The sequence below is a fragment of the Enhydra lutris genome, unplaced genomic scaffold (genome assembly GCF_002288905.1).
Source record: "Enhydra lutris kenyoni isolate GAN:26980312 unplaced genomic scaffold, ASM228890v2 scaffoldscaffold11, whole genome shotgun sequence".
Taxonomy (NCBI): Eukaryota; Metazoa; Chordata; class Mammalia; order Carnivora; family Mustelidae; genus Enhydra; species Enhydra lutris.
Genome location: NW_019154095.1, coordinates 3085831 through 3111994, shown reverse-complemented (window position 1 = coordinate 3111994; position 26164 = coordinate 3085831). Strand labels below are relative to the sequence as shown.

At 40.6% G+C, this 26164-nt stretch overlaps 1 protein-coding gene across 1 annotated transcript in view; it reads left to right on the top strand.

The window, feature by feature from the left end:
* LOC111144434 (CUB and Sushi multiple domains 1) overlaps positions 1-26164 on the top strand; it is a 1720260-nt gene that overhangs the window by 1236721 nt on the left and 457375 nt on the right. The window contains exon 10 of the mRNA XM_022498737.1: positions 324-427. Within this exon, the coding sequence (XP_022354445.1) occupies positions 324-427 (104 nt within the window). The remainder of the gene's footprint in view (positions 1-323; positions 428-26164) is intronic.

Genomic DNA, 26164 nt, shown 5'->3' with positions numbered 1-26164 from the left:
TGGCACAGTGGGTTAAAGCCTCTGCCTTCGGCTCGGGTCATGATCCCGGGGTCCTGGGATCGAGCCCCACATCGGGCTCTCTGCTCTGCAGGGAGCCTGCTTCCTCCTCCTCTCTCTCTCTGCCTGCCTCTCTGCCTACTTGTGATCTCTGTCTGTCAAATAAATAAAAAAAATCTTTAAAAAAAAATTCTGTAACTGAGGGTCCTCAAATGTAGCAGTAGAGAATATACAATTGTCCATGGTTATACTACAACTAGGTATTTGCATATTTAAAGTCATGGAAAGTTCCTGTGATGCTAAATAAGGATCTTTGCTTTATTCAGGTCATCAAGCTTGCCTTTGAGGAGTTTGAACTAGAACGAGGCTATGACACGCTTACAGTGGGCGATGCTGGCAAAGTGGGCGATACCAGGACGGTCTTGTACGTGTAAGTATGGGCTGAAGTGTGTCTTTTCCACTAGCACGTGCAGACAGCTGGGCCAGCCTGCGTGGATTCTTGCTGAGCTAGTGATGTCCAAGTCTGATTTCACATGCGAACTAATTCAGGATTGCATTTCATCTGTTTTGACTTTTTTCCCTCATGTGATTAAAAAAAGTTACAATATACAGAAGAGCAGAAAGCAGAAACGGTGGTTTCTTAACAAGCCCTCCTTCTTCGCCTCTCCTACTTCCCTCTGACCTTGCCTTTGCAGTGTTTTTGGAAGTACAAGTGCCGTCTAGAGTAACACCATGAGTCCTGAAAAACCGCTTGCAGACTGGAAGGCCACGTGTTGAAAGCAGCAGAGGTTGGGGGTGATTGTGCTGGGGTAGCTGACCGCGTATCTGTGGCTCTCAGTGTTGAGTCCTGAAAAGTACAGTCGCAGCCTTGGTATAAAAATCAGCACATGAATCCCTGCCCTGCGCTTGCGAGGGGAGTCATGGTCTGCCCTGCAGTCTCTACCCAAGATGCATTTACCTGCTCCCTGAAGCTGGGCCTTCAGGACACTTTTGTCACTTCCATGAGACCCACGCGATACAAACTGAAAACATGATCTGGGAGAAGCCTTACTCGTCAAGCGTCAAGCTTGTCAGCATGGAGGGAAAGGTCTTCGCAGCTTTTCCTTCTGTGTTAGGGGCTCGCGCCGATGCCCGCCACTCCTGAGCGGGAAACCGCTTTCTTTAATGGAGGTCATGCTGCAGTGTTTCACCTTTTTCTTTTTTTGGTTTACTCGTACGATGCTCAGGCTTGCTTTTTGTTTGTGAGGGATCTTGCCCCTGAAACTGTGAGAGGGCTGCAGGGTTCTCGTCTCATGAAGGCGAGGAATGAATCTCGCAGACACAAAATGGTGAAACGAAGTGCAGGTTTATTAAGGGAAGGTGAGAACAGAAAGGAAAGAAAAAAGCTCTCTGGGGTGAGAGGGGTCCGGAATGCGCTGCGCTGCAGGCCTTTAGGGTCAAACTCTAAATGACCAGGGAACTTTGTAAATATCCCATCTCTAACATTTAAGACAAAACAGGTGAATTTGTAAGTACCGTGTAAATATCTCCTCTATACTTAGGACAGACAAGGTGAATTGTTATGTTCCCTTCTCCCTGGTTAATGTCTTGTCTATAACGTTTCTCCACCCCTGGGATGTCTGTGAGCCTGGCCAGGTAGTCCCCTGTGGGGGACTATTCAAGGGCTTCATCTCTCCCTGCCTAGACCTTCACCCTTTCCTTATCGAATACCTTCAGCTTATTATTCTGCTAGAGAAAAACAGTACTGGCTATTACACTCCCTCATTCTATACTTACAGTTGCTTATGGGGTAACCCTCATTTAAGAAAAAAAATACTGTAGATGGACATGCTGTCTGTGCCTTCAGCAATGCATGGGCCGTATTCTGACTGCATTGGGAATATGCTCTTATCATTTATCATAGATTGGACATCATTCCCTACCACTACAAGTCTCTATCTCATCTTATTATAGGTCATATACTATTAGGACTAATAATTAAAATCATTTTACTGGCCCATGATTTATGATAATAATTACAATAATAGCATTAGTCATATTGGAGCTAATAGTCATTGAGTATCTCATATAACATGTGCTGGGCTAAATGCCTAATACGTATTATCTTATTTTGTCTTTACCTTAATCCTGTAAGTTAGGGGTTAATAGTATTCTTGTATTATAAATGATAAGACTAAGATACAGGTACATGTATGTAAAATCCTTTAGGATTTAACCCACCTTGCCAGCCTGTGATATGCTGACATGCAGAGACCAGAACACTCTGGGCATAGACAGATACTGAAAGCCAGTCGTTGTTCTCCAGGGTCTGTTTCTTACTGTGACACACGGATGCGGCATGTTTTTTTAGGGAGTCTCATTATTCTCATTGATGGTCTTTGCCTCCACCCCCCCACCTCACCCTTGGCATTTATAAGCAGCTGAGCAGTAAACAGCTCCCTACAAGTACCTTGCCACACTTGTTTTGTTTGCCTTCAGGAAAGTTTGCAGCATGTGAATTTCAGAGAAGGGTAACTTCATTTACATTGTTATCCTTCTCCAGCAATCCCCCGAAAACTTTCTTGGTAGAAGCTCCTCTGTTCTTCTGCCACCATGTATGAAGTTCCCTATTACGCCACCCTCACCAAATAGTTACTAATTTTTTTTGCCAAATTCTTAGAGATTTCATCCCTGTACAGGAGTATGTGTCCTGCACAGTGGAACCCTGACCTCTGGGTTGTTTGCAGCTGCCACACTGACCACGTGCTCACAGCCGGGCATGGGTCTGCAGTAGAATTTGTCAACAGTGACAGAATGGATAGGAACAGGGCCAGAAAGCCAAATATGGAGTTTCTGGCTCTAGCTTTGCTATTAACTACCTCTCTGACCCAGAGGGATGTCACTTTACCACTCTGTACCTCTGTTTTCATGCCTATAAAATACGTATAATAAACTTTCCCTGCCTGTGGCAAGGAGCAAAATGAACTAATGCATGTTGCAGAGTTAAGAAATGTAACCCACAAGTGAAGTAGCTTTATTATTACCATAACAGGTAATTTAAGAACGGTGTCACTATAGCAAATGAGAGAAAATTTTAAATAAGTGCAAAATATAAAATATAAATGCAACACAGCAATGCCTTATAAAATCCCTTAGGTCACTATTAAAGATCTAAAGTCATGCACCTATTTTTTTAACGCTATTTGTTCTTAAGAGAGCAACAGGAAACTATATATTACCTTGACATAAGTGTTATTAGAACTTCCTCTCGATAGCTCAAATCTATAAATGAAGAGCTAAAGAGCCAACTGAATCAAACTGAGATGCCCTTTGGGAGACATAACGTAACAAAGATTGGCTGGGCATTTAATCAGCTGCAGACAGACAAGAGAAGCCACTGATCTGTTTCCTTAGTATACACAACTACAGAAAAAGAAAGAAGCCGGTTAGAGAGTTCTCAGCTGGTGTCTTCTAATAAACAGGTACTTGTAAAGAATACGTCAACAAATATTTTTGAGGACTTGTCTGCTAGACGTTATTCTCAGCACGGAGATGAAAATGTAACTGGAGAGATGGCAGACACGTGGGGGTAGTTGTATGCCAGAGTATGGAATCACTGGATCTCATGATGCAGATTTCAGATACAACATGAGCTAGAATCTCCTTTATGGAAGACTGCTACTTACTGCCTCAGGCTTACTGTGTTACCAAAGGTTCCTTCTTTTGGAGTGGGGGGGATGGAATTCTAGCCTCGGATTTTCAGGAAAAATCTGGAAAGCTAGTGACCTAACTCATATTTGGCTCATCCTAAATATGGTTTTCAATTTTCTAATTTTTGTTAATGGTATTTTCGTTTCTTAATATTCTTGGCACAAAAAGAGAATAACTGAATTTAGGAGACCCTTTAAATGGTCTAATCTTCCCAAGAGATGAATGGATTTACTCAGGTTATTTTTAGAGAGGGACAAGATTAAAATTAAATAACTTACTTAACAAACCTCTGTTGAGATCTGTCCAAGAATATGTATTGATAATTGTCTTGAGTTTAATTTGCAGAAGAATTGTATCTGAAGTTCCTTCTAGCCTTTTCAGTGATTTGCAGTTGGTGGCCAGGATATTGCTTTAATTTCAGGTTATAGGTTTTAAATGTCTGTGCCTCTAAAGGGATGGATAGCCAACCTCAGGGACGTCTGTGAGCGAGCAGCATAGCCAGATTTGTGGATTAACGGCAAAGGATACTAGTGTGACTTACGGCCGCTCAACCTATTATTTCTGAAACTGCTGCTTGTTTTCCTGGAAGCTCCTCAAGCCATTGAACGGCTGTGGCCACATCCCGCTGCTGTTGTTGGCAAATCCTGAGCCGAAGGGCATCATTCTTTTTTTATTAAAAGACTGTGGAACAGCCATACAAAAGCAAACACTAAAGACTGATGTTTCCCTGTTTATATATCTTTGATATTATCAGAGAAGCCAATCAATATACCTCTTAGTGCTTTGGAGAAAAGCTCGAGCAGTTTATGTTAGAAAGCAGTACACAAAGATAGCTACTTAAAGGCTCTCTCAATAAAAACTTGTGTTTTCACGATTAGGAATCAAGCACACTCCTTAGGTTCTTGTAAGTCTGGAATCACATGTTCACAAGTGTTTTTCTTCATATTTTCATTCTCCTAACGGCACTGCCTGTGCGCGTGGGTATATCCGATAACACGGGTCAGACTCATGCTGCAAAACCATTTTTGTTTTTTTATTTATTCTTTCTTTCTTTCTTTCTTTTTTTTTAGATTATTTATTTATTTATTTGACACAGAGAGAGATCACAAGCAGGCAGAGAGAGAGGGGGAAGCAGGCTCCCTGCTGAGCAGAGAGCCCGATGCGGGGCTCGATCCCAGGACCCTGAGATCATGACCTGAGCCGAAGGCAGAGGCTTAACCCGCTGAGCCACCCAGGCGCCCCAACAAAACCATTTTTCACTCAGATTTCATCCACGTCAGCTTTCCTGTGTCTGCCTGTTTATCTGGGAGCCTTCTTCCTCCAGTCTTTGAAGAAGTATTTATTGCAATTCAGACAATGTAGTAGGATTCGGGGCTGGGGGAGCTTTAGGGGATGGCCAGCAAGGGGAAAAAGAAGAGGCTGCCCAGCCTATTAAGTTCCCTAGAGACGGTGAACAAAGCAGGACCCTTCTCAGTGCGCCACGGGGTCGAGATTCTCTATCCCAACAATTCCAGCAGCCCTATCAGTGGGGAATAAACAGACAACGGAACATCAGCATTTTAGCTTTGGGATACCAGATGTTCCAGCAGGGTCGGGGAGAGCACGCTGGCCCGGGACCTTGGGAGCCATGGCAAGTTGTCTTTGGAGGTTACCTTCCTACATGGGAGAAGCTGTAGGCCCCAAGGGAAGCAAAGCTCACCGAGTGCCGGCTGGAGATGGGGTGGGCCCCCAACTCACTGGGGGCCCCGACAGCCTGAGCCATTCTCCAAATATTCTGCTCATTCCATCACCAGTATTGACTCCCTGTGGCTCCTTTCTCTAAGAAGTGAAGAGATGCACGTTGAAGGGATGCACGTCTTTCTCTGCACGCTCTTGACCCAAAGCGCTAAGGATCTCTTTCCTGTGAATCATCAGTCAAAAGCATTTCACGTTTGTGTTGTGCTTTTGACATTAAATTAACTCAAAGGCAAAGCTATTCTCTTTTGGGGGGTGGTATAAGAGCATTTAAAACAATAAGGGACATCCCTTTACTCCAACAAGCCTGCCTGTCTTGTGCCTGTCAGCCCCAAAGGATTGTTGCAGGTGTGAATAGGAATGGTAAATAAAAAATTAGTTTAAAAAGTGTACTGTGACCGGAAGATTTATCTTACTATAGTTATGATTTCTACTTTCGTGTAATGCACATGCAGGGCTCGACAGTGTCCTGAGTCATCTTGGGCAATGGAAGGTGCTAGGAAGGAGGAATGAAGCGGGGTTGAGCTGTCGTTTACTGAATCTGTCTGCACCTGCTTTGTCTCTTGGTGATCTCGTGATGAAGGTGTTATTCCCATTGGCTACATGAGAACAAGGAGTGCTCGAATTTATGGTCGTGAAGGCAGGAGACTGCTCCATGGATATCGGGACCTAAGATGTTAATACAAAGTGATTCCTGCTCACTTCTTAATCCATAACCGAACATCACAGCCAGGATATTGACACTGATACAACTCATCAGTCTTAGGCCTTCCTGGTTTATTCATGTGTGTGTGTTAAATTCTAAATTCAGTCCTTGCACCCATCACCGGTCAAGACACACGGTCCCCATCTCACAAATCTCGCTTGTGCTGCCTTTCGTCATCACGTCTGTCTCCCTCTCCCCCCTCCTCCCTGACGTGAGAGCCGCTCTGGACGCCACCTATAAAATTGTACCATTACAGGCGTGTGATGTCCGTGGAGTCCCAGAGTATAACCCTTTACGATGGTCTTTTTTTTTTTTTTTTTTTTTCCCACTCAGCAGCATTCCCTGCATATTGAAAACCTGTTGGGGAATAGTTCTGTCCTTTCATGACTGACTCGATTTCCAGGATGCGGCGTGCCTCTGTGGTCACCGTCACTGCGGCGGAGCATGCTGCTTCGATTCCAGGCTGACTGTCAGTTCTGTGTGGGTTTCAGTGGGCGTGTGGGTTTCCTTTGTCGTGGATAGAATCCCGCACTGATAGTGCTGGTTTGTACAGGAGTTGCATGTCTCGTCTTAGAAGAAACTTCTAAATGATGTTGAGCGTCTTTTTCTTGCCTTCCCCCCTGCCTTTTTTTTTTTTTTTTTTTTTTTTTTTTTTTTTGCCATCTGTACATCCTCCTTGGTAAATTGTCCGTATGTCTTTTTCTTATTTTCGGATTGGATTATTTAGCATTATTTTTTAAAGATTTCTTTGTAGGTTCTTAGGGTGCCTACGGCTCAGTCAGTTAAATGTCAGATTCCTGGTTTGACCTTGTTTCATGATCTTGTGTTTGTGAGATCTAGCCCTGCATCAGGCTCTGCGCTCAACAGGGAGGCTACATGGGATTCTCCCTCTCCCTCTGTCCCTCCCCTCCCCACTGACTCTCTCTGATGGAAGGCAGGTAGGCAGGCAGGAAGGCTGATTTCTTGGTCTATTCTAGATAACAGTCCTTTGTAGAATACGTGGTTTTCTAGTATTTCCCCACAGTCTGTTACTTGTCTTTTTATCTTGTTCATATAAGTCTTTACAGAGCAAACATTTTTAATTTTGATGTGGTCGAATTTATGAACTTTCCATAACTTGTGCCTTTGGTATCAAGTTTAAGGATTCTGCTTTTCTTAGGCATTAGTCCTTTTAGATATTTTAGTGCCTACACCATTCTATATAAATTTTGGAATAACCTTGTATACATATCTAAAGTTCTTGGTGGGACTGTGGTAGGACTTGCATTATACCTGTCGAACAGTTGGGGGAGAGTTGAGACTTCCAGTTCATAAATATAATATTTGCTGCCATTTATCAAATGCTTTTTATGTGTCATTTGATGTGAATATAAAATTGTCCCTTGTTACCTAGTTCCTATTGTGGATTACATTACTTGACTTTTGAATCCTGAACCAGCCTTGCATGCCTGGAATCAGTTCCACCTTGTGCTGGAGGGCCAGGAATGGCCAGCAATCCCTGAACCAGGGGAGGAAAGATTACTGCAAACGTTGCTCTAAAGAGAGGAGAAGGCAAGGGGTCTGTGCTCAGAGAGGAAGACCCTTGCTCTTTTTTCGCTCCTGCTTTTTTTTGGTCCTTAGGATAATCACAGATCTTATCACTGTTTCTCAAGCATGCAAGTGTGACAAGGGGCTTTGCTGGAACTGGGAGAATCTGTTTACGGGAAAGACACAATATGCTGATCTATATGTTCCATGAGTTCTGGTACACATAGCCCAAGTGACAATGCATACATCTCTTAGGTCACAGGATGGTTGCGTGGGCTAAGAAAGCTTTGGGAAAGACAACTTCCCGTAGCATTCCTAGGACAGTGTGGTCACGCAGGCCTCGGCATTCTAAAGGCCTAAGCCCTTCTCCAAAACCTTCCATCGCCCCCAGCAGCCTCCTTGTTACATTTTAGCAAGCCAGGTATTCTGGCCGATGGACGCTCTACATTAACCCCAATAGTGGAGAATAATTCTTGCTGCACATTATTGGATTAAGTTTTCTAGTATTTTTTTGAGGAAATGTGTGTCTGTGTTGATGAGACATATTGGTCTGTGCCTTCTTCCTTCCTTCTTTGTCGCTTTCCTTTCTTTCCTGTCCCTTTCCCTTCCCTTTCTTCCTCCCTTCTTTCCATTCTCTTTCCCTGGTTTTAACATCAGATTAACACTGGTCTCATTTGGTGAGTTGAGAAGTATTACTTCCTCTGTTATTTTCCAGAGAAGTGTATAAAAACATAGTACTGATTCTTCAATAAAAGATTGGTAGAATTCTCTAGTGAAGCTATCTGGGTCTGAAAATTTCCCTTGGGGAATCTTCTTAATGACAACATCAATTTCTGTAATGGTCATAGGACTATGTGTATTGTCTATTTCATCTTGGTTGAATTTTGATAGTCTGTGGTATTCAGAGAATTGTTTCATTTTTAATAATCTGTCAACTTTATGAGTCCAAAGTTATTCAAAATGTTTCTTTATTATATAATCTTCTTTATGACTCGACTCTGTAATAATATCTATGATTTTATGCCTAATATTGGTAATGTGTGTCTTTTTTCTCTCTCCCTCTCTCTCTCTCCCTCTTTCCCCTCCAGTCTTCTAAGAAGCTCATCAATTACATCAATTTTTTTTAAAGAAACAGCTTTTGTTTCTTTTTTTCTATTTTTTTTTCTCTATTTGCAATTTTATTGACTTCTGACACTTATCATATTCTTCCCCAGCTCCTTTGGGTTTATTTTGCTTTACTATTTGTAGTTCCTTGAGGTTGGAACATAGGTAATTATTTAATTCCTTTTCCCTTATGTAATGCAGTTATTTTAGTACTATAAATTGTCTTGTTGGCATTTTAATAGCTATATCCCAGATTTTTTAAAAAAAAATTTTTTTTCTCATTTTGATTCTGTTCTTTGTTTCACTTGAGACTTTCTCTTTGGATCATGGATATGTGTTGTTTAAGTTTCATGTGCTTAGAAATTAGTATTAAAAATATTATTATTTCTGTTTCTTTTTTTTAAATTTAATTTTATTTTTTCAATGGTCCAAGATTCATTGTTTGTGCACCACACCCAGTGCTCCATGCAATCCTTTACCTCCTTAATACCCACCACCAGGCTCACCCATCCCCCACATCCCCCTCCCCTCTAAAACCCTCAGTTTATATTTCAGTTTCTTTAAATGTGTTAAAGTCCATCATCTGACCCAGAATGTGGTCTATGTTGGTGAATGTTCCATAGTAGCTTATAAAGCATGTGTGTTCTGCAGCTGGGGGGTGAAGTGTTCTGCATGTCAGTTAGATCCTGTTGGTTAATTGTATAATTCAGATATTCTATGAACTTGCTGATTTTTTTTCCAGTTGGTAAATCACAGCTGTTAAAGTCCTCAGCTGTACTGTTAATTTGTTATTTCTTCTCTCAACTCTATCAGTTTTGTTTCGTGGATTTTGAGGTTCTGCTGTTTGTTGTTTGCACATTTAGAATTTGTGTTTCTTCCTGGTGGATCAATCATTTTATCATTGTATAATGTCCCTCTTTGTTTCTAGAATTTTTTTATTTATTATTTTTATTTTATTTTATTTTACTTTATTTATTTATTATTATTATTATTTTTTTATTTTAGAGGGAGAACACCATGAACTGGTAGGGGAGGGGCAGAATCTTAAGTAGTGCAAAGCCCAGCTCAGGGTGTGATCTCATGACCCTGACATCAGTCATGACATGAACCAAAATTAAGAGTCAGACTCAACTGACTGAGGCACCCAGGTACCCCAAGAATTTTTTTTTTCTTCTCATGGCTATCTTGATCATATATTAATGTGGCTACTCTTGCTTCTTTGTTATCAATATTTGCATGGTACACTTCTTCTCATTCTACTTTCAACCTACCTATGTCCTTGACTTTGAAGTGTGTTTTTTTATGAACAGCATGAATTATTTGTTTTCTGGTAGTTTTCGCTAGTTCTGATTCTGCTGTTTCTTTCTTTCTTTCTCTCCCTCTCTCTTTCCTTCCTTCCTTTTTTTCTTCCTTCCTTCCGTTCTACCTTCCTTCCTTCTTTCCTGTGAATTACTGCAACATTTTTTAAAGGATTCCATAGTTCTCAAAATGGTTGCTCTAGGTATTATAATAGACATTAGTGATGTATAACAGCCTGCAGATTATGAGTGTTCTATTACTGTTGTAGCAACTTGGTGAGTTAAAACAGAAATTTATATTCTTATAATTCTGGAGCCTGAAAATCCAAAGTCAATGTTACTCAGCCAAAACCAGGCACAAGCAGGACCACACTCCTCCAGAGGATCTGGGGAAAGTTCTGTTCCTAGATTCTTCCAGTTTTTGATAACTGCTAGCATTTCTTGGCCTCTGGCCCTGTCACTTTCCTCTCTGCCTCCAAGTTCACACTGCTTTCTTCTCTTCTGTCTGAAATCTCTCCCTGACTCCCTCTTAAAGGACACATGTGAAGGCCTGTAGTGCTCACCTTCGTAATCCAGGATCATCCCCCCCCACCCCCGCCACCTTGAGATGCTTAACTTAAGACACATTTGTGGAAATGATTGCCATATAAAATAACATGCACAGGTGCCCTGGATTAAGACATGCACATTAACATGGCCATCATTCATCCTACTGCAATGATTTCAACTTTTACCACTTTGCCATATAACCTTACTTCCATTTAGACCCCTTTAGCTTTCCAACTTTTACATATCATTATCTTGAGTTCAGAGGGTGTTATAATTTTTATTCCAAACATTAAATATGATTTATGGAACTTACTATGAAATAAAAGTATAATTTGTATTCCTATATTTTCTTCTCTGTCCTGTGTTCCTTCTTTCTCTTGATGTTTCAGCTTCCTCCTGTTTTCTTTTCAAAGAAGTTCATGTAGCCAGTCACTAAGGTTGGGTCTACTAGCAGCAAATTCTTCATCTGACATTTAAAAAAATTCCCTTGATTTCTGAAGAATACATTCACTGGATATAGAATTTATGGTTGACAATTCTTTTATTTTCAAAGCTTGAGAAAGGTTGTGACACTTCCTTTAGTCCTCCAGTGGTCAGGAGATACACATTCAAAAGGGTAAATTTCAGTAAATAATGAGTATTTCTCTCTGGCTCTTTTCCAGATGTTGTTCTTTGTCTCTAGTTTTCATTTAATTAGATGTGTCTTGGCATGGTTTAGTTTAGGATTTATCCTGTTTGAGGGTCACTGAGTTTCTTAGAACTGTAGGTTTATGTGTTTCAAATACCCTTCACTCCATGGTCTTTCTCTTCTTATTATGAGACACAGGTGATAAACAAAGATTGGCTCTTTTGCTTCTGTCCCTAGGACCTGGAGATTTTGTTCACTTTTTTTCAGTCTGTATATTTTCTGTTGTTCAGTGTGGGGGAATTCTATTCATGTGCTCTCAAATTCACTGATACCATCACACATCTCTACGATCAGCCTTCTATCAATTTTTATTTTAATTTATGTTGTACTTTTTAGTCCTATAATTTCCATCTGGTTCTTTCTTTATAACTTCCATTTCTTCACTGATATATTTATCATCTTCATGCAGATAATTTGTAAATGACTGTTGAAGCATTTAATGATGGCTGTTTTAAAACCCTTATCAGATGATTGCAACACCTGCTTTATTTCAGGTGTTGTCAGTTGGTTGTCTTTTCTCATTCAAATTTTGATTTCTTAGCTCTTAGTGAGATAATTGTATCCTGGATATTTTGTCTATCATGTTAGGACACACTGATACCATATAAATCCCTCATTATAGCAGCCAATGACCCTGGGTAGGCTCAGCATACAGGTCTTTGCCAACATTGTGGGCTTGGGTTCCAATGACAGGTTAATTTTCAGATAAATTAAAGTGTTGTCTTGGTCATCTTGGTTGATGTAGTGCCACTGGCTCTTGTACTCATTCTTATTGGGACCAGGATGTTCCTGGGAGGGGAGTATTTGGGATCCTGCAACCAGTTCCTCTTTTCCCACACCCCTCCCCCTGCCTAGGTTTCTGGGAATGGAGGAAAATCTCAGTTTCTCATGAGCCAAGACAAAATGTCTTCCTCAGTCAGGTCACTTGTGTAGCTGAGTCTCTCTTGCAACTTCTATCTGTCTTGGTATCTTTCCTCAGAAAAGGGAACCCTAGGTTCATGGGGAAAGTGAAGGCTAGACATTTGTCATTGTTAGAGCTCTTTGTCTTAACAGCTACCTTGCTGTCTGTTGTTGTTAAAGGGATATCATCTACATCCTAGAGGGAGATGAGCTTATCTGGAGCCTTCTGTTGCCTGGTTGGGAAACACCCATCTGGTTGGTCTTCTGTTTGTGCAAGCAAGGAACCTGGTACTGTGGTGTTTCCTTGGTCCTGGGTCCCAAACCAGCTTTCCTTCTTCTCCCTCCCTTTAGAGTTCTCTTCTGGTTGTCTCTTGTGATGTTCAAAGGGTTTATGCCTGTGCTTAGCAGCCAAGAACTTAGAAGAAAATGTCTCCCAAGTCTGAATTGGTAGTCCATATACCTTTAAATAGTCTGGGCTGCCCTCAACAGGAGACTCCTATAAGATTACTTTGGGACTTAATACTTTGGCTCAGTACTTCAAATTTTGGACTAATATTTTGTCTACAGTTCTATATATAAAGATTTTATGATTTGGACTCAGCTTCTTGAATTTGAAGTAGGGGTTGCAGATGACTGATGTAATGCACATCCTCTTTTGTGTTGCTTGGCTGGAGTGGCTTACAGCACAGTGAACAAAGTCAGCCACATCAGAATGAAACATGTGCATGAGTCAATTACATGTAGATGCCACGGAGAAAATCATGATGGCTTCAGCATAAGTACAGATTACATCCAGGTTTCATATTTTACATCATAATATGGTAATTTATTCTATAAAGCCACAGCCTTGGCTTGTTTCTGAGTCAGCTTGATTTGTAAGTCAGAGTCCAATTTCTCTCCACTTGTTCAGGCTCTCTATGCTGGTGCATATCATGTAAGTAGACATGGTGCCTGTGACTTTCATGAGAGAGAAGCCTGTCTAGGTACAGGTTGGATTAAGAACCTTTAGTGCCCATCAGGGCTCCCTCCTAGGTTGATTTGCTCTCAGGGCTGGGTCAGTACTTGGTCAGTACTGTATCTGAAGAACCCAAGATCACAATTATGACCAGTGTTTAAATCCTGTCTGCCTTGTTTTTTTTTAGTGAATAACTTGACTTCTGACCCTGGCTGTGACATCTCTGTGTCTGCCAACCTTTACCAAGGGATCATATCAGGGCATCTTTTAATCTTATTAAAGGTATTTTCTTTCATCCCTGAGAGGGATGGTCTGTCCAGGTGCCTAACAGATCAGATATGCTGTCTTCTTCTAAATTAATTAATTAAACTTCTCCTTAGAACTCCAGCACTACCCAATTAAGACAGATGGCCAAGTGAAATATTTATTTTAAATAACTGCATTTTGTACACTTCCTGCAGAACTTATGAAATTTATGGACAGTAAGGAACTATAAAAACTTCAAGATCAGTGAATTCTAGGCCAGTGTGTAGCTTAGAAGGAGAATATGTTTTTCAACTGCCCATTTACCATAAAAATGCTTATGTTAAAGGTTTAGCACACCATTTACCTTTTAGACATCCACCAGAAGAATGAGGTAAAACTTTTCCAGGGCTTCTGTCTTACTAATTTCATGCTTTGACAGCTTTGTAGCGTGCTTACTGTTGGGTGTTTTTTATATCCAGGTTTGAACAAATTATTATCTTTTGTAAATTGGTATACAGTAAAATAGGAGTTGTTGGTGCACAAATCTACAAGTATCAACACATGGGTAGATGTGGAACCAGCACCAGAATCAGAATACGGAGTGATTCCATCACCCACAAACTTCCATTCCTTTGTAGCCACACCTCCCACCCTGAACACTGGACAGCTGGTCTGTTCTCCATCACTACAGTTTCATCTTTTTGAGAATATCACAAAGAGTAGTTATATTCTACATAATTTCTGAGAATATAGATGGGAGTGTAATGGCATATCCTCTAAAGAAAACAGGCAAGCAGTTCTTATGAACTTAATATACATTTATCATAACATCCAGGAATCCTACTCCTAGGTATTTACCCTAGGAATATGAAATTTACCCTACATGAATGTATACACCAACTCCATTCCTAACTGCCAAATGCCCGTAAGCCATGGAAATGCCCTTCAGCTGGTGAATGGACAAATATACCAGTAGCACACTCATCCAGGGGAGTTCTACTTAGCAGAACCAAGGACAAATTTACATATGTAGGAACACAGGTATTCACAGAGGCATTGCGTTGAGTGGACATTATTGTGGTTGGTTTAGCCATCCTTTCAAGCAGACCCATTTCATGTATGTAGGGACAGAACTCTTGAATCTTTCAACAAGGACCAAAGAGAACAGTTCACTCTTCTATAAATTATAATATTTACAGCTACCAAAACATCATAAAGTCATTGTGTCATATGGGTGCAATTATGGCTTAAAGAACACTGACCTCCCAAAAAATGAAAGAAAGAAGAAAGACAGAAAGAAAGAAAGAAAAAACCCTGACCCATTTTCATTTGAAAGAGTTGAGATTTTTCTCAATGTAATGTGCTGTGTTTGTTAGAAAGGAACAGATATATAATCAAAAGTCATTTATTTCAGGTTGACAAAATCATTTAATATACTGGGAATTATTGTCATAAATACTGTCTATTTCTTTCTTTTTTTTAAAGATTTTATTTATTTATTTGACGGACAGAGATCACAAGTAGGCAGAGAGGCAGGCAGAGAGAGAGAGGAGGAAGCAGACTTCCCGTGAGCAGAGAGCCTGATGCAGGGCTCGATCCCAGGCCCCTGGGATCATGACCTGAGCTGAAGGCAGAGGCTTAACCCACTGAGCCACCCAGGCTCCCCAAAATACTGTCTATTTCTATTCAGCAGGGGCACTGACTGCAGGAGACACATCAAACCACTAAATGCAAGTCAGCTCTACCTTCTCTGAAATGTATAAAAAAACAAAAGAATTTTAGATTTCAACAATTCCTTTAATATAATTTAATACAATTATTTAACAGATGAGGAAGGTCTTAGAGGGGAGGGGATGAGGAGATGAGTGAGCCAAGTAGTGGGTGCTAAGGAGGGCACACGTTGGGTGGAGCACTGGGTGTCATACACAACACTGGATCATGGACCACAGAGTCAAAACTAATGATGTACTGTATGTTGACTAACATGACATAACAAAAAAAAAAAAAAAAAAAAAGAAGATGAAGATGACATAGAGGTAAAATAATTTAGTTTAAATTAAGGGTGAATTAATGGCAGAGCTAAAACAGGACCCCAGGTACCAAGTTCTTGGTATGCTAAGATACAATAAAAATTTAAATTATCATTTGGAAATATTCCTATAAAATTTTAATGTGTGTATATAGTAAATTTTAATAAGGGTTAATTTATATTTTCATTTATATATTTACTCCAAAAAATATGCATGTTATATGCCAGAGTCTGGGATAAAAAGATCAGGATGTAAGCTTCCCCTCAAGGAAGTTCAGAATTCAGTAGGACATAGATGTTGAAGTAGGTGCTTTTATGTATCTGTCTTAAATGAGGTATATACAGAATTCTACAAGGGGATAGAGAAAAAATTCTTACATTCTCTAAAAGAGTTAAGAAATACCTAGCAAGAACCCTCAAATATTTAAGAACTCTTAGTTGCTGTCCAAGAAGAATGGGCATCCTAGACAGTGATTTCAGTATTTGCCAAAAACCTGGAGGATGAGAAATGCCAGTATTTTGGAGAATGGATACAAAGGTCAATATGGTTGGGGAATAAGGAACACCTTATATGTGGGACAGGTTGGGAATTCCAATGTAGAGACAGAGGACAAGAGAAAGCTGGGAATCTCCAATATGATGGCTTTTTTTTCCAAAAGAAAAATTTTTTTTTAATTTTATTTTTTATAAACATATAATATATTTTTATCCCCAGGGGTACAGGTCTGTGAATCGCCAGGTTTACACACTTCACATCACTCACCATAGCACATACCCTCCCCAATGTCCATAATCCCACCCCCCCAACCCCCCTCCCCCCATTAACCCTCAGTTTGTTTTGTGAGATTAAGAGTCACTTATGGTTTGTATCCCTCCCAATCCCATCTTGTTTCATTTACTCTTCTCCTACCCCCTTAACCCACCATGTTGCATCTCCTCTCCCTCATATCAGGGAGATCATATGATAGTTGTCTTTCTCCGATTGACTTATTTCGCTAAGCATGATACCCTCTAGTTCCATCCACGTCGTTGCAAAGGCAAGATTTCATTTCTTTTGATGGCTGCATAGTATTCCATTGTGTATATATACCACATCTTCTTTATCCATTCATCTCTTGATGGACATCTAGGTTCTTTCCATAGTTTGGCTATTGTAGGCATTGCTGCTATAAACATTCGGGTGCACGTGCCCCTTCGGATCACTACGTTTGTATCTTTAGGGTAAATACCCAGCAGTGCAATTGCTGGGTCATAGGGTAGTTCTATTTTCAACATTTTGAGGAACCTCCATGCTGTTTTCCAGAGTGGTTGCACCAGCTTGCATTCCCACCAACAATGTAGGAGGGTTCCCCTTTCTCCGCATCCTCGCCAGCATCTGTCATTTCCTGACTTGTTAATTTTAGCCATTCTGACTGGTGTGAGGTGATATCTCATTGTGGTTTTGATTTGTATTTCCCTGATGCCGAGTGATGTGGAGCACTTTTTCATGTGTCTGTTGGCCATCTGGATGTCTTCTTTGCAGAAATGTCTGTTCATGTCCTCTGCCCATTTCTTGATTGGATTATTTGTTCTTTGGGTGTTGAGTTTGCTAAGTTCTTTATAGATTTTGGACACTAGCCCTTTATCCGATATGTCATTTGCAAATATCTTCTCCCATTCTGTCAGTTGTCTTTTGGTTTTGTTAACTGTTTCCTTTGCTGTGCAAAAGCTTTTGATCTTGATAAAATCCCAATAGTTCATTTTTGCCCTTGCTTCCCTTGCCTTTGGCGATGTTCCTAGGAAGATGTTGCTGCGGCTGAGGTCGAAGAGGTTGCTGCCTGTGTTCTCCTCAAGGATTTTGATGGATTCCTTTCTCACATTGAGATCCTTCATCCATTTTGAGTCTATTTTCGTGTGTGGTGTAAGGAAATGATCCAATTTCATTTTTCTGCATGTGGCTGTCCAATTTTCCCAACACCATTTGTTGAAGAGGCTGTCTTTTTTCCATTGGATATTCTTTCCTGCTTTGTCGAAGATTAGTTGACCATAGAGTTGAGGGTCTATTTCTGGGCTCTCTATTCTGTTCCATTGATCTATGTGTCTGTTTTTGTGCCAGTACCATGCTGTCTTGATGATGACAGCTTTGTAATAGAGCTTGAAGTCCGGAATTGTGATGCCACCAACTTTGGCTTTCTTTTTCAATATTGCTTTGGCTATTTGAGGTCTTTTCTGGTTCCATATAAATTTTAGGATTATTTGTTCCATTTCTTTGAAAAAAATGGATGGTACTTTGATAGGAATTGCATTAAATGTGTAGATTGCTTTAGGTAGCATAGACATTTTCACAATATTTATTCTTCCAATCCAGGAGCATGGAACATTTTTCCATTTCTTTGTGTCGTCCTCCATTTCTTTCATGAGTACTTTATAGTTTTCTGTGTATAGATTCTTAGTCTCTTTGGTTAGGTTGATTCCTAGGTATCTTATAGTTTTGGGTGCAATTGTAAATGGGATTGACTCCTTAATTTCTCTTTCTTCTGTCTTGTTGTTGGTGTAGAGAAATGCAACTGATTTCTGTGCATTGATTTTATATCCTGACACTTTACTGAATTCCTGTACAAGTTCTAGCAGTTTTGGAGTGGAGTCTTTTGGGTTTTCCACATATAGTATCATATCATCTGCGAAGAGTGATAGTTTGACTTCTTCTTTGCCGATTTGGATGCCTTTAATTTCCTTTTGTTGTCTGATTGCTGAGGCTAGGACTTCTAGTACTATGTTGAATAGCAGTGGTGATAACGGACATCCCTGCCGTGTTCCCGACCTTAGCGGAAAAGCTTTCAGTTTTTCTCCATTGAGAATGGTATTTGCAGTGGGTTTTTCATAGATGGCTTTGATAATATTGAGGTATGTGCCCTCTATCCCTACACTTTGAAGAGTTTTGATCAGGAAGGGATGCTGTACTTTGTCAAATGCTTTTTCAGCATCTATGGAGAGTATCATATGGTTCTTGTTCTTTCTTTTATTAATGTGTTGTATCACATTGATTGATTTGCGGATGTTGAACCAACCTTGCAGCCCTGGAATAAATCCCACTTGGTCGTGTTGAATAATCCTTTTAATGTACTGTTGAATCCTATTGGCTACTATTTTGGCGAGAATTTTTGCATCTGTGTTCATCAAGGATATTGGTCTATAGTTCTCTTTTTTGATGGGATCCTTGTCTGGTTTTGGGATCAAGGTGATGCTGGCCTCATAAAATGAGTTTGGAAGTTTTCCTTCCATTTCTATTTTTTGGAACAGTTTCAGGAGAATAGGAATTAGTTCTTCTTTAAATGTTTGGTAAAATTCCCCCGGGAAACCATCTGGCCCTGGGCTTTTGTTTGTTTGGAGATTTTTGATGACTGTTTCAATCTCCTTACTGGTTATGGGTCTGTTCAGGCTTTCTATTTCTTCCTGGTTCAGTTGTGGTAGTTTATATGTCTCTAGGAATGCATCCATTTCTTCCAGATTGTCAAATTTGTTGGTGTAGAGTTGCTCATAGTATGTTCTTATAATTGTCTGTATTTCTTTGGTGTTCATTGTGATATCTCCTCTTTCATTCATGATTTTATTTATTTGGGTCCTTTCTCTTTTCTTTTTGATAAGTCTGGCCAGGGGTTTATCGATCTTATTAATTGTTTCAAAGAACCAGCTCCTAGTTTTGTTGATTTGTTCTATTGTTTTTTTGGTTTCTATTTCATTGATTTCTGCTCTGATTTTTATGATTTCTCTTCTCCTGCTGGGTTTAGGGTTTCTTTCTTGTTCTTTCTCTGGCTCTTTTAGGTGTAGGGTTAGGTTGTGTACCTGAGACCTTTCTTGTTTCTTGAGAAATGCTTGTACCGCTATATATTTTCCTCTCAGGACTGCCTTTGTTGTGTCCCACAGATTTTGAACCCTTGTGTTTTCATTATCATTTGTTTCCATGAATTTTTTCAACTCTTCTTTAATTTCCTGGTTGACCCATTCATTCTTTAGAAGGATGCTGTTTAGTCTCCATGTATTTGGGTTCTTTCCAAATTTCCTCTTGTGATTGAGTTCTAGCTTCAGAGCATTGTGGTCTGAAAATATGCAGGGAATGATTCCAATCTTTTGATAACAGTTGAGACCTGATTTAGGACCAAGAATATGATCTATTCTGGAGAATGTTCCATGTGCACTAGAGAAGAATGTGTATTCTGTTGCTTTGGGATGAAATGTTCTGAATATATCTGTGATGTCCATCTGGTCCAGTGTGTCATTTAAGGCCTTTATTTCCTTGTTGATCTTTTGCTTGGATGATCTGTCCATTTCAGTGAGGGGAGTGTTAAAGTCCCCTACTATTATTGTATTATTGTCGATGTGTTTCTTTGATTTTGTTATTAATTGGTTTATATAGTTGGCTGCTCCCACGTTAGGGGCATAGATATTTAAAAGTGTTAGATCTTCTTGTTGGACAGTTCCTTTGAGTATGATATAGTGTCCTTCCTCATCTCTTATTATAGTCTTTGGCTTAAAATCTAATTGATCTGATATAAGGATTGCCACTCCTGCTTTTTTCTGATGTCCATTAGCATGGTAAATTCTTTTCCACCCCCTCACTTTAAATCTGGAGGTGTCTTCAGGTTTAAGATGAGTTTCTTGTAGGCAACATATAGATGGGTTTTGTTTTTTTATCCATTCTGATACCCTGTGTCTTTTGATTGGGGCATTTAGCCCATTAACATCAGGGTAAGTATTGAGAGATATGAATTTAGTGCCATTGTATTGCCTGTAAGGTGACTGTTATTGTATATTGTCTCTGTTCCTTTCTGATCTACTACTTTTAGGGTCTCTCTTTGCTTAGAGGACCCCTTTCAATATTTCCTGTAGAGCTGGTTTGGTATTTACAAATTCTTTCAGTTTTTGTTTGTCCTGGAAGCTTTTAATCTCTCCTTCTATTTTCAATGATAGCCTAGCTGGATATAGTATTCTTGGCTGCATGTTTTTCTCGTTTAGTACTCTGAATATATCATGCCAGCTCTTTCTGGCTTGCCAGGTCTCTGTGGATAAGTCTGCTGCCAATCTAATATTTTTACCATTGTACGTTACAGACTTCTTTTCCCGGGCTGCTTTCAGGATCTTCTCTTTGTCACTAAGACTTGTAAATTTTACTATTAGGTGACGGGGTGTGGACCTATTCTTATTGATTTTGAGGGGGGTTCTCTGAACCTCCTGGATTTTGATGCTTGTTCCCTTTGCCATATTGGGGAAATTCTCCAATAATTCTCTCCAATATACCTTCTGCTCCCCTTTCCCTTTCTTCTTCTTCTGGAATCCCAATTATTCTAATATTGTTTCATCTTATGGTATCACTTATCTCTCGAATTCTCCCCTCGTGGTCCAGTAGCTGTTTGTCCCTCTTTTGCTCAGCTTCTTTATTCTCTGTCATTTGGTCTTCTATATCGCTAATTCTTTCTTCTGCCTCATTTATTCTAGCAGTCAGAGCCTCCATTTTTGATTGCACCTCATTAATAGCTTTTTTTATTTCAACTTGGTTAGATTTTAGTTCTTTTATTTCTCCAGAAAGGGCTTTTATATCTCCGAGAGGGTTTCTCTAATATCTTCCATGCCTTTTTCGAGCCCGGCTAGAACCCTGAGAATCGTCATTCTGAACTCTAGATCTGACATATTACCAATGTCTGTATTGATTAGGTCCCTAGCCTTTGGTACTGCCTCTTGTTCTTTTTTTTTGTGGTGAATTTTTCCGCATTGTCATTTTGTCCAGATAAGAGTAGATGAAGGAGCAATTAAAATACTAAAAGGGTGGCAACAACCCCAGGAAAATATGCTTTAGCCAAATCAGAAGAGATCCCAAATCGTGAGGGGGGAGAAAGGGGATAAAAAGAGGTTCAGAAAGAAGGAAAAAAAAAAAAAGAAAAAAAAAGAAAGAAACAATTAAAAAAAGAAAACCAATAAAGAAAAAAATATAAAAAGGAAAAAATATATATATATATATATTAGATAAACTAGTTAAAAAACATTAAAAAAGAAAAGGGTAAAAGTTAAAAAAAATTAGCAGAAGAAGAAAAATAAATTGAAAAAGAAAAAAAATTAAATTAACTGCAAGGCTAAAATCATGGGGAGAAAGCCATGAGTTCCGTGCTTTGCTTTCTCCTCCTTTGGAATTCCGCCGCTCTCCTTGGTATTGAAACTGCACTCCTTGGTAGGTGAACTTGGTCCTGGCTGGGTTTCTTGTTGATCTTCTGGGGGAGGGGCCTGTTGTAGTGATTCTCAAGCGTCTTTGCCCCGGGCGGAGTTGCACCGCCCTTACCAGGGGCCGGGCTGAGTAATCCGCTCGGTTTTGCTTTCGGGAGCTTTTGTTCCCTGAGCGCTTTCCGTAGAGTCCAGAGGGCGGGAATGAAGACGGCGGCCTCCCGGTGTCCGGCCCGGAGGAGCCGAGAGCCCGGGGCCCCACTCCTCAGTGTGCCCTCAGAGAACAGCGCTGATTTACTCCCGTCACCCTGCCTCCGGCCGCGCTCCGAGCTGACCGAGCCTGCGACCGGTTCAAGGTAACCCCGAGCTGAGAGTCACTCCTCGGCTCTGTCTCTGTAGCCGGCTTCCCCGTTCTAATACCTGTAAGCTCTGCGACACTCAGACACCCCCGATCCTTCTGTGACCCTGCGGGACCTGAGGCCACGCTGACCCCGCGCGGGCTTCACCCCGGTTAAGCCTCTGGAGCGATGTCCCTCAGCGGAACAGACTTTTAAAAGTCCCGATTTTGTGCTCCGTGGCTCCGCCGCTTGCTGGGAGCCGGCCCCTCCCCCCGCGGTCTATCTTCCCGTCGCTTTGGATTCACTTCTCCGCCCGTCCTACCTTTCAGAAAGTGGTTGATTTTCTGTTTCTAGAGTTGCTGTTCTTCTCTTCGATCTCCCGTTGGATTTGTAGGTGTTTGCAATCTTTAGATAAGCTATCTAGCTGATCTCCCGCTACCTGAAGTAGTCTCAGCTGCTACTTCTCCGCCATCTTGACTCCTCCCCCCCAAAAGAAAATTTTATTGTAGTTTTCTAACAAAGCAAGTTATTTAGTGTTTCATTAGAATAACTTTATTTTTATGTTTAAATCAAAATATTGTATCTCTCTGATATGAGGAATTTGAGAGGCAGGGCGGGGGACTTGGGGGTAGGGAAGGAAAAAATGAAACAAGATGGGATTGGGAGGGAGAAAAACCATAAGAGACTCTTTTTTTTTTTTTAAGATTTTATTTATTTATTTGACAGACAGAGATCACAAGTAGGCAGAGAGGCAGGCAGAGAGAGAGGAGGAAGCAGGCTCCCCGCTGAGCAGAGAGCCCTATGCAGGGCTCGATCCCAGGACCCTGGGATCATGACCTGAGCCGAAAGCAGAGGCTTTAACCCACTGAGCCACCCAGGTGCCCCCCATAAGAGACTCTTAATCTCACAAAACACACTGAGGGTTGCTGGGGGTGGGGGTTATGGAGAGGGTGGTTGGGTGATGGACATTGGGGGGGTATGTGCTATGGTGAGCGCTGTGAAATGCGTAAGCCTGATGATTCACAGACCTGTACCCCTGGGGCAAATAACACATTTTACGTTAATAAAAATAATTAAAAAAATGATGTCCTCTAAAAAAAATTTGGGAAAATAATGAAGCTGTTTTAAAGAAAGTGATTAAAATGTATGTGTTAGGATGACTGCTGAAGTTTTGTTTTGTTTTCTTATCAAAACAAGCATCTATTTTAGTTCCAGGTACTAATATATTTTTTTTAATTTTGTTTTAAACAGATAAGCAGTTGCAAAGGGTAATAATATCATTTGCTCTTTGTTTCCAAAAACACATTTGTCAGTGCCAGAAAATGAAAATCACCCCAGAAACATGAAAAAAGAACAAGAAGGGAATTATTTTCCTTTGTTTTAAATAACAGTACAATAATTTTAAGATTAAAAATTTAGCATAAAATACTTTTAAAATTTTTCAAGTATTTTCAAAAACATTAAAGAAACTTAAAATAATTATTTAAAAATAATTGGGAGTTAAAAAATAATTGTGAGTGTCATTTCACAGTTATTTTCATAAATCAACCAGCTAAAAAGTAGTTGGTTTAAATGCTAAAGAGAAATACAAACCATGCTAGTCTGACCTTTGACTGAACGAACTTTGTGTTAAGTATAGCAGTGCACCTGCTTGTTCAGTTTTACTTGAAGTGACAGACTGGCATAGATAGAAATAAAGTAACAGCTAGTGCAGAACGACGAGAAGTTCAAACATATGCAAGAGAGGTATTTCTAAAGTAGTAAACTTAGCAACAAAGTTTTTCAAGGTGTGAACATCTTCTACATGATAGTTCAGTTTCTAACAACTTAGAATTAAGCCCAAAGCCTGGAAAGGAAGGGATTCCAGGACCAAGAGGCAGTTATGAGGCTGCTTCCATGATGCTGGCATGGGACAGTCAGCACTCAAACTAAGAAAGTAGAAACAGAGAGAAGAAGTGGTGTGATTAGTAGGACCTGCTGATGAATGGGATGGCAAAGAGGCTAAAGCAAGAGAAAGAACTACCTCTCCCAACCTCCAGTGACCAGGTGGCTGGTGGAATGAGGAGGGATTTGGGAGATTCAGAGAGGGGAGCAGTTCAGACTCAATTGCCTAAATGTTCTTTCTCTGATGTTTACAAATAAAGTTATCTGTGGAGAGAAGGGAAATAGGAGTGGGAAGGAGCTTGGGAAAGATGATGATGGTTTGAGACAACAGCTAGTGGGATAGGAAGGAGAAGTACGTTGAGTGTGGGCCAGGGAGAAAGTGTGAGTTGAGGGTTGAGCAGGACTCTGGAGACCATGGTATATATTGGTATAAATCAGCAAACTCTTCACCAGGTTAGAGGAAGATGGAACAGATGGTTGGTTGGTCCTAAGTGGGTTCTGTCTGATGAATGGAACAGAGGGTAAGGTTATAGAGAGCACCATGGAGGGACTGCTGGGAGCGTGTACCAGAGTATCAGCCACACTGTCCAGGGCGTGTAAAATGCAGTGAAATAAATAGAGGCCCCTGGAATTTGAAGACTGGGTTTCAGGGGAGTGCAAGCCCATAATAGTTCAAAGACACTGGTGGTCAGAGAGAGTGGTTAAGAGCCTAGGATTTTTATTATAAAGTGTAGCAAAGTGACCAGCACCTCACTTTAAATGGAGAGGAAGGAAGGGCCCCTGCACTTGAAAGGATCAAGGGACTATGACTCGTTTAGCAGAACTGTCCATGTGGACACTCCTAACAGCCACGGGTGAAGATGGCACCACGGGTGAAGATGGCGCCACATTGAAGATGGCACCACGGCAAAGATGGCAATCACCCAGAGGGTTGCAGGAAAATGGCCCAGATTAGCAGTGGGGTGGCACTGGATAATGTCATGAATCTCGAGGTCCGGGGGTATAGCATGTGAGTCGAGAGTGGACATAGGGAATGTAGATCAGAAGGACGTTGACTCCACCCCCTTGCAGAGTTGATAAATGCCAAAAAGAAGATGTGGTGTGTACACACCACACACACACACACACATGAACGTTCTTCAGCCATTTATAAGAATGGAATCTTGCCATCGGCAACAATATGGATAGAACGGATGGACCCAGATTGTATTATTCTAAGTGAAGTAAGTCAGAGAAAGACAAATACCATCTGATGTCATTTGTGTGTGGACCTAAATATAATAATGATAAAATAACAAATAAACACAGAACCAGGAACAGTCTCATAAATCCAGAGAACGCATGGGTGGTTGCCAGCAGGGAGGGGGCTCCGGGTGGGTGAAGTAGAGGAAGAAGAGATTAAGAGGCACAAACCTCCAGTTGTGGAATAGATAAGCCACAGAGATGACAGGAACAGCATAGGGGATATAGTCAGCAATGTTGTAATAGCACTGACCGGTGACAGGTGGTGTCTACACTTACCATGGTGAGCATCGCATAACGTACAGAGTTGTTGAATCACTATGTTGTACCCTGAAACTAATACAGCATTGCGTGTCAAACATACTTCAATAAAAAAAGAAAAAAATAGGAAGAAAAAAGCATCATCGTCTACTTATTTTACAAGTAACTCAAGAACCAATATATATTAGTGTGTAAGAAAAATCAGTGGTTATACTTCTCTCTTCTTTGTGGTTATATAAACTTTGTGACAAAATGATACTTGTCTTTTTCTATTCATTGTCTTACCCAAGGCAGTGATTCTTTTTAAGGATTCTGTTCTTATGTAATCTCTACACCCAACATGGGGCTCAAACTCACGACCTCAAGATCGAGAGTTGCTTCCAGGGGAGCCAGCCAGGCCCCTCCCCAGAACAGTGAATGTAACCTAAGATAAAACAAGTAACTGTTTATACTTGCTGTAAGAACAGACTTCCCTTCATATATTCACATAGTCCAGAGAATGCAGTACAGGAGAAATTAAAAAAAAAAAAAAAAAAAAAAGAAAGAAAGAAATAAGCCAGGTAGAAAATGAGCACCAGAGTCCCCTTCCTCCAGAAACACCAGACATAATCTCTGCTGAGAATAGTTAGGAAAACTGAAAACAGAAAGAATCGGCAAGTCTCTCAAGGCTTAAGAGAATGATACAAGGCAACCAGGATTTTAGAAGATAGAAATCAGAGAAGAACCAATATGCATTAAGATGAATCTCCTATTGGGCGCCTGGGTGGCTCAGTGGGTTAAGCCGCTGCCTTCGGAACAGGTCGTGATCTCAGGGTCCTGGGATTGAG